The following is a 16,547-nucleotide window of genomic DNA, read 5'->3' on the forward strand; positions in this document are numbered from 1 at the left end:
ATTTTAAGTCAAATATATCCATGCAGAGACCAGAATAACATTGAGAATGGAAAAGACACTGCAGGCAACAGAGAGTCTGCAGAAGAGTCTGAAAAATCTGCAACGACACTGCCTGCAATTCAGGTAACAGCAGAACTGGTTTGAGGAACAGCTTCATAACATTGAGGAACAGCTTCACAACACACATGTACAGTTACCAGAAAAGGTGACTGAAATGATTTTGAAACATGCTCTATAACAATCAGCCCTAACTATTCTGGGTTACATGGTCATGGCATGGACAGAGGCAATGTCTCACAGCTACTAATGATCTCATTTCTTCAAGAAAACCAAAATGCTGCTATTAGAGGAGGGAAAAAATCAACTCTGAATGATCTTGTGAGTTAAATATTAGGCAGTAGGATGCCAAAGAAGGAAAGCACAACCTTGTGCAGAGTGACTTGGAGGAATGGCCAGTACCCCTGTTAGAGCCACCTGGAATCACCAGTGCCCAGCAAGCAAAACTCATCCCATCCTCAGTCTCCCAAATAATCCCTCACCGTGTCGGTCGCTCCCACTGAGTTGTCCGTGTGATGTGATTTAAGTACTGGATCCTTCCAGAAGCAGTTCTCCGCTCCTCCCACCTGCAATCCAGGCACGGAGAGATAAGGCAATGAGTGGTATTTCCAGGAAACCAGGGCACAAAATGTTTCCAACATAAATGCCAACTCAGGAAGACCTGCACCGTTATGAATCATGGTGGCTGAACAAGGTAACAGGAAACAACTGAAAGCTGAACTCAGAAATGATTTAACATATTCTTCCCTTGGAACCAGGCACATCATTAACAATATCACACCTTCATGTTCCATAACTGCTTGAGTTCTAATTAAATCCAAATAGCCACATAAAGAAACTTCTTGAAAACAGCATGTTTCATAATGCATTTAAGTTGTTTTGACCACTGACTCTAACAAGTGCTTTCACAGCATCTTCACGCACCACTTGCTTTCATTAAAAGGTCAGCTTCAAATAATGTGACTTTTTAATTATTATTAATTTTGCACTCCAAAACACATGAGACTGCACAGGAAGCTTTGCAGTCACACAATTAAGTGAGCAATATTTATGCAAGGAACATTCTGAAGTGAAGATTTAGAAGCATTTTCAAAAATGTTTTTGACTTATCTGGACTCCAAATTAACAAAAGAATGCTGTTTAGGGCTCAGATGCTAATTTGCATTTCAAAATTCATCATCTGAAAACTCTATTTCTCCTGTCTTTACCTGCCAAGAATCACATTTAGAAGGCCTGTGTTTGCTCTGAAGAAGTTGCTGACAGCACCAGAACCTAAACCAGAGCATTTTCCTGCTGTTTTAGGTGATAATGATGTCATTAACTCTCACAGGGACAAACCAGAACCCTAAACCCAGCCTTTGGTAGGTAAACACAGTGAGAACTCAGGCTGAGTGCAGACCTTTTCTAATCATGTTTTCTTCACTGTGATACCCATGGAATAAAATGTGATCCATGTTTATCACAGTGTATATATGATAAACAGAAGGCAGCCAGGCCCTGTGGTCACTTCCTCGCTAGAAAACTATTACATGGAGAAGTCAATTCTCTGCCTGTGATCTAACATTATATTAATTTATCAATTTTAAAACTTGAAAGACATGTTTTCTTAGCTGAGTGTGTTTTTCAATGCATTTATTCATACAAGCCACATCCCTATTAACCGATAACTGTTCTGTGTGTCCCAGCTGGCTTTGCTCCTGCTCCTGAATGCAAAACTGCAGAACTCTCAGGGCAAGAACAAAAGCAAAGTGATTTATTTGTACACTGACTTCTCTTTAGTGCAAAGTGTGTTGGATGAGCTGTATTTGTGTTCACATCACAGTGATCTCTGCTTACCCATCTGGCAAATCATTGTCGAATAACCGACTGCAATCCACAACTTGTCCCCCTGTGCCTATTCGGTCCCTGGACTGGAGACTTACTATTAAGATAATAAAAGAATTATTAAAGATATGACATCTGAATGCAAATGACAGTTTACATTTGAAAGAGAATCAGTACAACTTGGGAGGACTAAGCTGAGCCATGCTCTGGATGTTTTTTTTCCTTCTCACAAAAATCAAAGACGGTCATACAGAAACAGTGGAGAGAATTCCATGCATGAAAACATACATCTCACTTCCAAAAAAAGTTAGAATATTAAAAATGAAAGAATATGAATGCAAGTTAAGGCAGAAAAAGAAGTGAAATCTGAAGCCATTAACTTTTCTCCATATGAGGTGGACTCTGACACCTGACTGGTGGCAGGAGAGGGTTCACCTCACACATGGCTGGGACAGGGCCAACAGGAGAACTGCTAAAATAAGGAATTCTCTCTGGTTTTGATTCCTCCTTATGTATTTTGTGTGCCACATCCTCGCAAACACAAAAACCAGGCAAAATGTAACTGCTAGAAGCACTGCATGTCTGGTTTATTATTTCCAACACCAGCGGTAAGAAGTCAAATGCAACCCACACAAAGCACCCTGAAAAGCCCTCACTGCCCTCAGCAAAACTCCTTCACTGGGGTTTTAATTTAATTTTTATTTTTTTTACATGATTCATTGTAATGGATATTTATGCCTGAAGCTTTTGTACTGCAATTATGAAAACAAAGATTTTTTTTTTTTTTTAGGCTGCTTTTGTTCCCAATATCACAATTTGCAAGTGTCCAATCTGATAATTTATGACACTCGTGTTCCTGCAGGGTTGGGGTGCTTTTTTGATGTTTTGTTATGCCTTTAACAATAAAACAATTGCTTACAAAGCTCAATACGTGCTGTGGCCCACATTTCTTGAGGTGGCACTAATGTACCTCTGGACAACTGTCTTCAAATCCTATTTTAAATGCAGTGAAATGACCTTACAGGCCTTAACCTGGATGCAACCAAACTTTGGTCAAGATCACAAAAGTTTCAAAAGTTGGAGCAGAACTGGCAGCTTTTGCCTGAGTCTCCAAATTTTCAACAACATGTTTTGAAGCTTAGAATTCAACAGACCAACCCAGGGAGCCCTGCAGTACCTGCTGCATTCCTAATCCAAATTAACTCTTAGTCTTCCATGTATACTAATGTTACAAAATGGAGAGAAAAACAATTTAATTTCAACCAAATCAAAATTTTAGATTATGTATTTATTCTGCAAGAACCCCACAAATTCCAAGTTCCCATGGTTGTACGTAGGCAAGCACTCGATTTGCAAGGTTATCATCTGCTGAATGTACTAAATTACTAAATGTAATTTAGTACTGGTTTCAAATCTTGCACAGTCTCTTAATTTAAGACAGTTTATCCTTTGAAGAACTGAGAGTATTATTTACAACTTATTCTATCTTCTTACTTATTTTTAACCTAGATTTCTCCACCATCTAACAACTGCAGTGGAATTATCCAGTTTTACTCAAGCTCAATTCACCCATTCAACAAAACTGCATTCATGAAGAAAGATTAAAATATAAGAAGATTAATAATGACAACTTAAATAAAACAAGACAGGAGTCCCTGGAATCTTACCAAGGATGCATTAAATTAAACCAGAGCCATGACTGAGCAAAGCTGACCTTTCTGACGAGAACAGCAGGAAGCAGAACACACAGATTTGCTCTGGGTCTCTGCTGTAACCTGACAAGGTGCTTTTCCCTGGGTTCAATGCCTGATCCAGCAGCTCCTGCTGCTCAGGGATCCCCAGAGAGCCAGTGCTGCTCTGGCCACACCACTTTGTGTGGGCACAGCAGGTTAAGCCAACCCGTCAGTCCAGTCCATGCCCACACTGCTGACTAGTTGTCTCTCCCCAGTTCTCTCTGAAGTCTCTTGGCCATTGCACACTGCAATGGATTTGCCCCAGGCTTCCCATCTGGCATCCCAGTAGCCTTGAGACCTTTCTGCTTTGGGGTGGGGTTTTTGGTTTGGTTTTTTTCTTTCCTTTAATGAATGCCAGCATTCCCAAGCGATGATGACCAGGATGTGTGTTCCATACTCTGGAGGGCAGCATGGGAGCACAGTCCCTGCTCTGTGGTGTGGGCAGAGGAGCTCCCTGCTCCCAGCACACCCTGGACCAGCTCTCCTGTCAGCTGGGCTCAGTCCCCTCTCAAAAGCAACCCCACTAACAAAACCTCACCCACCCACTCTCGCTGCTCAGGGGACCAGAACACTGGAGCAAACCCAAAAAGCAAACCAAACCCACAACATAACACACCCTACAAAAGAGGCTGGTTTATCCTTTACTCTTCTGTGCAAGCTCATATGGAAAATTTAACACTCAAGAACAGCCTGAAGTGTCAGCAATGCACTGAGAATTCCACATTTCTACCACCATTTCACTCTCCTGTGCCATCACACTCTCATCTTAGTGCTGTGCAAGCCCTTGCAGATTGGATGAGACAGATGGATAAAGCAACATAAAGAGGGAAAGTCAGAGGTATTATTCAACAGAGCACTGAAGAAAGCAAACAAACATGCTGAAGCCCCTGTTTGCTGGCTGATGTTTCAATGTTTTTACCTGGCTGACGAAAGTGCTGCTTGGATATAATTTGAATTATGAATTGAACATAAAACTGAGCATGAAAATTCACTTTGCCCCATGTCTGAACATTCTCATTAACACCTTGCTTTATGAAAATAAAGACCTTCCTTATCCTGACCAACTTTTGACTTACGTGGCCTGTTAGAAACACAGCCTTCACAAAACTGAGAATGCACCAGAATGTTCCTGAAGTTTTTTATGGATACCTGTTTTCCAATTTGCCACCTTCTTTTTAATTCTTAAGTTATGAGTTCACAGAATGACAAAGCCCAGCTACTGAGGTTGGTGACAGACTTGTTAATAAGCCGTGAAAACACAAAATGAATTGACCAAGTCACCCCAGACAGCAATTCCCTCCTGTCACAGCAAGATGCTTCACCCTTTTCCAAGAAGCACAGATTTGCTGAAGCTCTCAGTGGCCAAGGATTTTGCAGTCAGTTTTCCACAGGGAGTTCAGGCTCAAAATGTCACCATTCTTTACAGTAAAATTAAAAACTTTCAATAATTTTTTTTATCATCTATAGTCTTATTTGCCCCAACACTTATTAAAATATTTTTGTTTTGGGGTTTTTTTGTGTGTGTGGTTTGCGCATTTTGGTTTGGATTTTGTTTGTGCTTTCTTTTTTTTTATATTCTCTTCATACATACTTCCAGCCTGAGGTCCAAATGGCTCTGGCAGTGGACACTGAAGAATTCAATACAGAGAAGTGACATCTAGGAAGGGTTATTTCTACAGCTACTATTAAGCTCCAAGAGAATTAAAAGATAAAAACCTTTACTTACCTACTATCTGTCCTCTAACAGTATCATTGTCATTTGGCCCAAGCTTGCACAGATCCAACCTCTGGTCTACAAAAGGAGGACACAAAGTGTAAATCATACAATAAAACACTACCACAAACTACCAAACCAGCTGGAACACAAAATCCAGCAAAAACTGCCACTCTTCAAAAGTCTGTACATGCAAGTCTGGTCTGAAAGAGAAGAAACAAGTCTTTAGCTTACTTACAACCAGTGTCTTTAAGGCGGTTGATGGCGTTTGAAAGAAGCCTCACACAGCCCAGAAAACCAGCTCCCTGCTTTTTATGGATTTTCTTGTGATTCCACACACTGATTGTTATTGAATCCGACTTTCCAATATACCTGAAAAATGTGGAAAAACAGCCCTGTGAATGGCACTCACTGAATACTTGGACAAGGCTCCAGAAATCACCTTTGGGGGGGGGGGAATTATCAACCACTCCATTAAAAATGTCAGACAGGGCAAGAGAGAGCAAGTCATCTGCAGGTAAGATGTACACTTCATACTTGGATGGAAGCATGTTATGAAGGAGCTCGCTGGAATACAGACTGGTCTGAAAGCCTGACTCTGGGAGGAGGCATTCAGGTGACCCAAAGTCTGTGAAATCTGGCTAAAACAGCAACACAGCAGGCTGAGGGCTGGCCCTGACACAGCTCTCCAAGCAGCTACAAACATGCTCAGCCTCATGCCCCTGCTCAGCCCACCCCAGGGGATGGAATGCTGGTGGCAGCAGCATCTGGGAGCAGTGGGAGCAGGGACAGCAGCTCAGCATCCTCCTGCAGCACTTCAGGGGCTGCTCTTCCAACCCCAGGGAAGCACCACCCTCTGTCAGAGCCCTTCTGAGCACCAGGAAAAACACAGGGCAAACCTGGGGCCACATCTGCAGCTCCCACAGGTCTGGGGGGCTGATTTACTGTGAGTAATGTATGCTTGTGACATACATCACGCTAGGACCATGCCAAAAGGTTTTAGCTGACATGTGCCACATTTCCCCCTTGCCTCTGCTCACACGGGACTGACTCCTCACAGCATTCCCACGGCAAAACCTGGATCTGCATCCCACTGGCCTGGGAAAACCTGGACACTGCAGGCTGTTTGATTTGTGCTTTTTTTTTTTTTGTTTGAAGTTTTGTTCTTCAGAGGCAATTACGTTTGTAAGCTAGTTTTTGTTTTCAAAACTTCCAGAGGACAATTTCAAAACACTCCAGATAAATCAGCAATTGCCAATACTGAATTATTACAGTTGTTTCAAGCTGAGGGAAATGAATTTGTAACTGTGGCTTAGATCCCAAGAACTGCTTGTAGTTCTCCCTTCCCAGACGACAAATTCTGGCCTTAGTTTAGTTCCAAGTGTTTTTTTTTATTTGTTTTTAGATGAAAAGTGATCAAACTCACTCGACCCATGTCTAAATACATCTCCCCATTGACTGTGGCTTTACTGGCTTGAAAGCATCTTAATGTTTTCAGAAAGACAGAAATGATACTGTCAAGGTTGGCAAACCAAATAATTGAACTAACTGTCATGGCTTAAAATTCCAGCTGTGATCAGGTTAACACTTCTCCCATTTTTCCTTTTCCAAAAGGCAGAACTTTGACAACTTCTTTTTCCCCCACCTGCAGAGACCGACCGAGCCAAGGAGACAGAAAAGCCTGAAGGTTTCAAATAACCACTGCACATTTAAACAACAACAACAATAAAAAAAAAACCCCAGCACCCAAACAAAACACGAGCTTCATATTAAAAAAAAAACAACCCAAGTTTTTTGAACGGTAAACTGATTGTACAATATAGGTCAGATTTTTGGCCTCACAACCTTGACAATGCCAATTTTGCATAAAGAAACAAGATGAGGATGGGGATTCACGTGCACAGTTGCAGTCTACAATGTTTTATGTACTTAAAATAAATTCTTATGAGAACAAATTAGGTGCACTTAAAAATAGAGACTTATCATCATGACCTGTCTTGAATTTTCCAGTTTTCCTTGTTGCTTTAAGAAAGTCAAAGGTAGATGGTTAAACACAATTTCATAACAGAGCAGTTTGAATAATACGTAGAACAGCTGAATACACAACACAGTTTCCAAGAATTCCTGGTTCAGGGTGAGGTTCCCATGGTTGGGATGCAGGGAATTGCCATCCACACCAAGCAGGTGAGGACTCCATAACCTACTGTGACTGTTGCATCCTAAAATTTGGCTAGTTCACATATTTAAAGGAAATAGGCAACACAAGCTGTCTTTTCCAAATAAAAATGTCTTTTTTTATATATATATAAAGGAAGAAAAGAAATAGTTAAGTAACCTTCTAGTTGGCTTTATAGCAAAATAATCTACATTTCTGCATAATTTCAGGCATGAAAACCCATGGTTGCATTTAGAGAGTGACAGCAGGACAAGCTGACACTTCCAATTCATTTGGTGGATAAGTTACATTTGTTTTACATCATCTGGCAATAAAGTTCCAACATAAAAGCCTCAGCTAGGAATTTTATTTTTGATTAAAAAAGAATGTTCCAAAAAATAAAAGTGCAACAAACCAAACCAGAAACAAAAACCACACCCCCCTACTTTGTTGGATGACTCTCTCTTCCTCCTCAGAATTAAAGTTTTTGGAACTTCTTTTTCTTTTTTTTTTTTTCTCTGCCCTATCAGCAATTTCTATTTCACAGCTTGAGTGCTTCAATAGAGATAACAGCATTAGTATTAATGAAGTGGAAACACAGAAATTCAATTTCCATAGACATTTTCTTAACTTCCATACTTTCTGAATCTGTAAAATCAGGGCTCTGAATAAGAACTGCATGTTCAGAAATTTCAATTTCCCTACTCTTAGCACTTCCACTTCTAAAAAAAAATATCAAGTACATACCATACTGGAAACCTCTAAAATGTTTTAATAAAATTTAAAACACGGGGCAATTGTTATTTTTCCTAAACAAGATTCTCTTTTTCAAGGTGGTGTTTCCTTCTGAGCCAATACACCACTCAGGAAGGTTTGGGATCAAGTGGCTTTTCATCCCCATGGCATTGTATCCACTTTCCCTGAAGAGCTCAGCTCGCTGGAGAAATGTGGAATGAAGAAAGTGGAAAAAACATATTCCTGAAAAAAACAAACCTCTTTCTGATCACGGGCCAGACACACTCCAGAAAGAGAGAAAAATGCACCATCAAGAGGGATGAACTCAGAGCTGGAAGCCAGAAATTCCCTATTTCTAATCCATCCTAATTTTTCCTCTTCTCTTTTCCTTGACCCTCATCTCTGGCAGCAGCTGGAGGGTGTTGGAGCTCTGGGATGGTCACGAGAGAAGCTGGGGCTTAGGCAGGAGAAGGCAAAGCTGCTGCACGTGGAGCTGTTTGATGGCTCTTTAGGAGTCTAATCCAGGCTGGGATTGTCCAACCCGGCACTAAGGAGAGCTGTTGCCTTCTCTCCCTGAGAAAAATCCAGGATCGTTGGCAATACAGGCAAAGCAGTGTTGGAAAATTGGGGGAAAAAAGGCAATTCTGCCAAGGCAGCACAACAGCCTGAGGGTGTGAAGGCAGCAAAGAGCACCAGAACCTGCAGTGAGGAGATCTGGGGAAGAGGAGGAGTTAGCAGTGGAAGTTGGGTGAGGTTACACCTGACAGGTATCACAAAGGAGAGCAACAAGTCCATGAGGTGAGGGTTTGAAGGGCACAGAGTAAAGATGGGACCAGGACTTGGTTTTGGTGGAGATCACGGCACAAACATCTTTAAGAGATAAATACATGATGTGATTTGCTGGGCCTTAAGGGCAGAGGTGAGCTGGGAAGGCTGTAGGAGAGATCAGGCTATCACTGAACAGAAGGGGAAGGGAGAGAAAAAGGGGATTTGTTCAGTTTCTGACCTGCTGGTTTAGGTAGTTTAGCTCTGAATGCAAGAAAGTCTGTAAATGTGTTAAACCTGGTTATTCCAAAGCTATGAGGAAAGGCCTGAACACAATTGGGAAAACACAAACAAGACTAAAAATAAGGAGGGGGAATACATCCAGGGCAAGCATGGTATTTTCCTGACATTAAACTACATCCAGACAGCAACTATTTGGCAATTTCTTTCTGGAAAGCCTCCCAGATTTCCCCCCTCCACACACACCCATCGAGGCTGGAGAATCCAAGCAACTAATCCAACCACTTCCTTTCACACCAAGATCTGAATTAAGAACCACATAGGGCAAAAGCCAACCCTTTTTTTCTCTTTACAACACTGCAGAAGCGTTTAAAAAAAATTTCTCATACAACAGAACACCTATTCTGCTGAATCAGGTCAGCAAGTCACAAAATTCCATGGGAATTAGCAACTTAACTCAGACATTATTGCATAAATGTATCCCAGCAGCTCCACCTGACTGTGCCATTTGCATCTGCCACCACATGACACATGAGACTGTTAATTAGCAGCATGTTAACCTGCTAAAAATTCCAGGCTGGGGACACTTCAATCAGCCCAACACAGTGGCAGAGACTGGTGTTCCCATGCAATGCTGCACTGTGAGGGAAAACATTAAGACATTTAAAATCCCTGTTATTTTCAAAGAATAAGAAGAAAGACTTAAGTCCTGTAGTCCCTGAGGTTTGTCATGAGGTGCTTTGCAGTAGGATGGCTACTATCCCTTTTTTCCCCCCCAAAATAAAGGTTAATTATCTTAGGATGTGGTGCAGATGGGAAGCTGAGACCTTACACTGGGTATATCACACTAAAAATTACCTTAAGACAAAAACCAAGCAGTGAATTGTACCAAAGAGATCTCAACTTTTACTGCTGTTTTAATTGGAATAACAGGCAAGACTATAGAAAGGGTTAAATGATTATGAAGAAAATTTGGAGAGGGAAAGCATTATTTTCAAATTACAAGGCCTGACATAACTTTTACTTTGGATTAGAAATGCTGGATATACTTCTGTCAGCAGGGAATTCAACAGCCAGAATCAAGCAAAGTAGTTTTCCCCTATATGACAAGTAATTTATATTGGAAATAATACACTGATTAAACGAAATCTAATTTTTAAGGGATGTTCTTCCCCAAACAAGAAAAAAATGATCACCCACAAAAAATATTTCATGCAGGTCTAAATTCCTTCAGACAATCCAGCAAGAGATGTCCCAAATCTGCCTGAGGAGAACATTCTGCCAGAAACCCCATTGCTATCTCTGCTTTTTATAATGCAATCACAGTCTCACTTCAATGCTGAGACAATACAGGATCCAGATACAACCACAGCTTGTTCCATAAAACAACCTAAAAATACCTTCTGTTCATCCTTCCTTAAAAATCATAACCAGAAAGGAATTTTTTTCTAAAGATTTTACCACTTTTTTCCATTCCTCTGGTTGCACATCAACATCCTCCCTCATTTCCCATGTCCTCTGCTCCTTAGTTTCTCCAGGAGGGAATCAAATCACTCGCCCATGGAGCACTGAGCACCCCTTACAACCCATCCCAGTCAAATCCATTGTCCCAGCACTCCAAACACCCAGACAGGACTGGCAGATCCTTGGGAAGACACAGGGGATCACTGACATTCCCAACACAGAGTTCTGGAGCAGATTAACTCCAAACCCTGCCCATCATTCCTTGGGCAGGAGTATCCCTTCCCAGCTGGACAAAGGTTACAGAGGGATTTACACTCAGCCACCTTGGCAGCACTTCCCACCTTTTATCCCTGTAAAGCTGGGCATTAATGCTCATTAATGGACCCACCTAACTAAAAACCAATCAAAGCCTCTGCTCCCATTTCAGGCCTTTTTCCTTAGCTCTGGACTGACCTTTGGAGAGGACATGGAAGGGCAGAGGTCTGAAATCTCTATTCTATACCAATTAACATTTTGATAGGTTTAATAACATTAAAAAAATCAAAATAACTTAAAATGTTTTAAATATAAAGATCCATTCCTTCTACATGAACTTAAAAATTTGTTTTATATCCATTTTTCTAATGAATATGAATTACAGTCTCACATGCAGAACCTAAACCTGGACTGAGTTTGGATAATAAAACTATAATTCTATTATTTCACTAAACTGCCACGATATTTTGTTAAGCAGTAATGAAAATGTTCTGTATTCTGCACATTATGAACAATGACTTCACATATTTAGTCTTGGATATTCAGATAAAGAGTAGATCAAGTCATGATTTTAAACCAGGTCTTCCACATTCTGCTGAGGGACCTACCAAGCTGCTTTTCTTCACTTGGAAAAGGAGGGACAAGAAATTCTCTGTGCACAAATAACTGATCTGCTGAAAGTCTGGTGATGGCCAAAGCTCACATAAATATGCTCAAACAGTTTCTAATAATACAGGGTAGGGAATGGAGCCAGGGGAATAAAGTCAGAGATCAGAACAGGAGAATATAATGAATTAAACCAGTTCACTTCTCTTCCTCATCTTCCACCCCAAGAAAAAAGATAAAGAATAAAAGACTAAAAGACAGGGAAAATAAAGCATCCACAAAGAGACCTACATAAAAATAAAAGCTTTAATAACTTGTATTATACAGAATATTCTATGCTTTAGAAAGACAGAGGAAAACCATGACATGTACATGCCATACTGATTATATTGCTCAGAAGCACCCAAAGGTGCTCAAGTGATGGTAATAACAATTCCTGGTGAGAAGAACATTTGGGACAGAAAATGATAGAAGAGGAAACTGATACACAGAGAAAAAGACACTGTAGCACCACAACAGACAAAAACAGCACCAAGAGAAGAGGGAAATATTGTCAATTATTTGCTTCATTTTACAGAAGTGTTAACATGAAAATACTACAATGAAATAACGCTGTGGTACACGTGAAGCATGCTGCAGAAATCACCACCAGGAAAACAAATGTGGGGTTCAGATTTCGAAATGAGAAAGTGGAATTTTGATACATATATTTTTCACTCCAACTAATAAAACTCTGGGATCCTTCCCAGGGACACAGGACAGTTCTATGAACATCTGACAGTGTCTGGGTACTTTAGAGGATTTCACTTCAAACCTTTGGTTATCACTGTTACCACCTACAGGTCATAATGCTGATTCCATTTGGGATCAAGTGTATTCTTCACAGTATCTGTAGAATGGCATTGGCCAGATCCATCCACCACAACCTTGGCAAAGGGATCAGGAAGTCCTGAGGGGAGGAAAAGAAAAAAAAAAACCTGGCAAATGGCTCAGGATGCTTTGAAGACCTGCATCATTGCACAATTCACTTTTTAATCTCTTATTTCAAGTTGCCTTTTATTCATAAATGAGCACCATATTTAATGAATGGGAAAAACATGACATATTAGGCACAGGGAATGGTAAATTAGTAGATTATTTCACTGATATGGACCAATAAAAAGTTGTCTGAGTCAAACACACTGGGGAAAAAAAATCTGAACATCTTAAATCTTCCTAATTCAGGGGTGAGTAAACTCTCAGTATACAAAGAAGTCAGCCAAAGGCAGAGAAAACAGATTTACATCCTTCCTATGTTTAAGATTAATCACAACTATGGTTTTGGCTGATATTGGTATTACAGAAAATTGCCTGTAACAGGTTATTGTTGCTTTTGAGGTGCACTTGGTTTCCTGCTAAGCTTTCTGCTTCATTGTCTGCCACCTCTGCACCTCAGAAACACTGAACACAAGTCCAGGTGAGCAGCAAAAATCAGTGCTAAGATGGTGCTGGACAGACCAGCTGGGCATGGAAAAGCAGCAGGAGCAGCCCAGAATCAGCACAACCAACTGATGGATTCTACCCAGGGGTTCACTGACCCCAAGGATGGTCCCACCACTGCTGCCCCCAGGTCAGGCCATCCTGTCCCTTTTCCCCCTCATCCTAATTCCTGCCCTCACCCCAGTGCTCAGTGAACTCAGTGGGGGAACTGAGGTGGGGAAACAATAATCCCATTTGCTGTAGAGCAATTTAGTCCCAGTTCCATTCCCTCAGGTGACTCAGGTGGAGCTGGGCAGGACAAGTGCCAGGGAAAGCACGTGGGATAAAGACAAGGCACGTGGGGAAGGGGAGGAACAGGACCTTGGAATCTGTGTTTCAGCACTCAAGAGCATCACAGAGCTCAAATCTTGAGTTGGTTTGGGTTTATTTTCAGGCACCATGAAACTGTCAAACACCCAATATAGTCAATACAGAAACCCAGATCAAATACAAGTATCACAGATCACTGTATCATCCCCTCTCTGAGTTGTTTCCCAAGCTCAGGTCTGATATTTGGAATTCCTCCTACTCCCAGGTGATCTGTGTGTGCAGACACAGAAAATAACATTCCTTTCTGCCTCCTTCATCTACTTCTTAGCACTTCTTTCAAAACATTATTAAAATTAATTAAAATATAATTTCAGAGTAGCTTGGTATTATGAGGTGATTATTAATAATTAAGAAGCACATGTGTTTGCCTGACAAAAAGTTCTTACATGAAAAACATTTTAATAAATATATGACACTAATTGAAAAACATGTCATTTGCCTGAGTGGGTACATTTGTTTCCCACTCCCATAAAACCAGAGAGAGTGTGTCAGTGTTTTAATTATTATTATGAATCTGGTGAGTGTCACTTCAGAAAAAATTAGAAGCCCTGAAATAAAACAGTGTGAAAACATCAAAGCCCTCGCCTCCCTTATTGCAAATATCTTAATACAATGATCATCTGCAAACACTGGGCTACAGCACCTGCATAATATTTATCCCATCTATAAATAAATGCATAAAACTTTAACAGCTACTTACGGAAAAAATCCTTTTTCACCAGGTTTTTTGCACACAGTACTGCAAGAGAAACAGAAATACAAAATTAAGTTACTGGTTGCCAACTTGAAAAGAAGTTGTTACTTCACCTGTCCAGCATCCCAGAAAATCCTGCTCAAAATAAAATGAATATAAATGAAAACTGTGCTCCTTCATCATGTATATTGTTCTACAGCTCAGCAAAAGCTTCCCTGATCATAAAAAGGAGAGCATTAGGCAGCCAAGGCTTTTCTGTTATCCTGCACGGTAATAAATAAAAGGTTTTTACCTGAAAAACATCTGGGTGGAGCAGACTAACTTCTAAGGCCAGAGTTTTGATGGTTTCAAAGATATCTTTTATTTGTAGAAGTTGATAATTGTTTCAGGTTTGGTTTTTTTTTTTTTTGGTTTGTTTTGCTTTAAAAGGGGAGGAACATTTGCATTTGTCAACCAAAAATACCAAGGGGAAAACAATCTCCTATGAGAATAAATTTAAATAAACAAATAAATAAATAAAAGGTCAAAGGGACAACTTTCATATGAAGATGCCAAGGCACACAATGAAGACTTCTCCTCACAAACTGCAATACTCAAGGCTTATCTATTATCACAGGTTTAATAAGCAGGAAATATTAGATTCCCCTGTGAAACATTAAAATATTTACTGATAACACAAAAGGATTCTTGGGGATTGAGTAAAAGCACAAATTCCCACAGCCAGTACAAAAAAAAAATTAAAAACAGGGGAGGGGGAAGAGATATTTAGTTGGAAGGGATACTGCAGGAGGCTCCTCGCTGTTCAATTCCCTGGGATGTTTTTCCTATGAGGTCGCCAATATTTATGACTGCCAGGAAATGCAAAGACAGAAAAGTGCATCCAATAATCCCATCCCAAAGACATCACCTAAACCCAAATGGAATTGGCCCTGCTTTCCCCCCCAGAGTATCCCCCCATCGATCCTGAAGGGCTCCTGATTCCCTAATTTCTTTTGCAGTATCTGAGTGAAAGCAGGCAGAGGTCCATGAACATTCCCGTGGGGATTTCCACGGTCAGGGCACAGAATCACCCCCCTGAACAGTCTGAATCAATGGAATTCATGTTTTCCCCATTTTTACGTCCATAAAGACGTAGATTTTAACGGAACTTTTTTTCCAAGGGAATTCAGCACTGCAAAATCCAGCTCAGGTCTAAGGAGTTTGGATCCTCCAGGCAAAACAGAAGGCGACAGCTATCAATGGCTGCAGGTAGTCACAGAACAATCCCCTCACTTTGACATATTCCACAGGAAAGGCACACACAGGTTCCCAGGAACTTCCATTCAAGGGGCTGCTAACAATTATACCAGGACAAAAATTGCCTGGTTCCAGGTTGTCAGCTGTTGGGTTGTTTTAAAGACGATAAAAGTAATAAATAGAATTTCTCTCCATTCAGCAGCAGGGCTCCATTTAAAGGATTTCCACCCAATAATTCCAAACAGTCAACAGCAGTAAAATACTAATGGAGAGCCAAATGTTTTAGGTATTTCTGATACCTGGAGTTCAAGCACATGTAGAAAAGACTGTCACACCAACATCTACTCCACAGAACATTCCAATGAAGTCCTTAGGATGATGTAATAAAAATCCACAGTTACTAAAGAATTCCATGTGTCCAGCAATTTAAAGTCTACTCTATTCATACCATTGAGAACAACTTAAATGTATTTGAAGAAATAGATAATAAGACAAACCTAGCAAACTGCTTTTGCAGTGCCTGAAGATTTAATTACAAGAATATCCTCAGCCTGAGAATCACCTGCCCAAGAACTGCAAGAGGTTATTGCTCACCAGCCACCCTCCAGGTAGTGGTGAAAAACTTCAAGTAAAATAGATGCTTATATAAATGGCCCCTTTTTTTAAACATCTAAAAAAGATACAATTACTGTCACAATTTCAACCATTACAAGTAATGGGAAGTGTCACATGAAGGTGAAGGCTTTAAATCCAATAGTTAAGTCAAAATTCATCCATAGCACAGTGAGCCATACAGGGTGCTCCTGGGACTGTATAATGTCCAAGACAAAAGAAGTTTGACTAATCTTTCGAGAGACAAATTGCAAGGTTAACTAATTACAACACTCCTTTTCAAAAGTACAGCAAGCCTGCCAGTGTAGTTTAACCCAAGTCCCATTTTTATAAGATCAGGCACATGCACAGCACACAGACTAATAACTGCTCCCCCAGCAATTAGCCAGGAGTGAACAAACTAATATTTTTGGCTCCAGATTTCCCTCTCTAGTAACCACATTTAAGGAAAGTCAGATGTCAACCCACTCTGGCTTTGTCAGGTTAACAAAACAGGAGAGATGCTGAGAAGCCTTCCATTAACAACATCCTCTGTGCCAGGTATTTTAGGTGAAAAAGCCCAGGTCCCAGCTCAGTTTTAAGTGAAACAATCTCCTTCCACACACAGAG

The 16,547-nt window shown here is 40.6% G+C and overlaps 1 protein-coding gene and 1 long non-coding RNA gene across 2 annotated transcripts in view; one reads left to right on the top strand and one right to left on the bottom strand.

Annotated features, from left to right (window-relative positions):
- The window catches only part of SMURF2 (SMAD specific E3 ubiquitin protein ligase 2), a 59,056-nt gene that overhangs the window by 18,943 nt on the left and 23,566 nt on the right, over positions 1-16,547 (bottom strand). Inside the window, exons 2-7 of the mRNA XM_032706548.1 lie at positions 14,097-14,135; positions 12,389-12,497; positions 5,567-5,700; positions 5,341-5,406; positions 1,894-1,978; positions 540-623 (exon numbers count right to left, since the gene is read on the bottom strand). Of these exons, the coding sequence (XP_032562439.1) occupies positions 540-623; positions 1,894-1,978; positions 5,341-5,406; positions 5,567-5,700; positions 12,389-12,497; positions 14,097-14,135 (517 nt within the window). The remainder of the gene's footprint in view (positions 1-539; positions 624-1,893; positions 1,979-5,340; positions 5,407-5,566; positions 5,701-12,388; positions 12,498-14,096; positions 14,136-16,547) is intronic.
- Positions 12,460-14,235, top strand: LOC116796171. Its single transcript, XR_004360287.1, has 3 exons — positions 12,460-12,774; positions 13,013-13,157; positions 14,119-14,235. It is a non-coding gene; the product is annotated as an uncharacterized LOC116796171 (long non-coding RNA).

Source organism: Chiroxiphia lanceolata, chromosome 19 (assembly GCF_009829145.1).
Source record: "Chiroxiphia lanceolata isolate bChiLan1 chromosome 19, bChiLan1.pri, whole genome shotgun sequence".
Taxonomy (NCBI): Eukaryota; Metazoa; Chordata; class Aves; order Passeriformes; family Pipridae; genus Chiroxiphia; species Chiroxiphia lanceolata.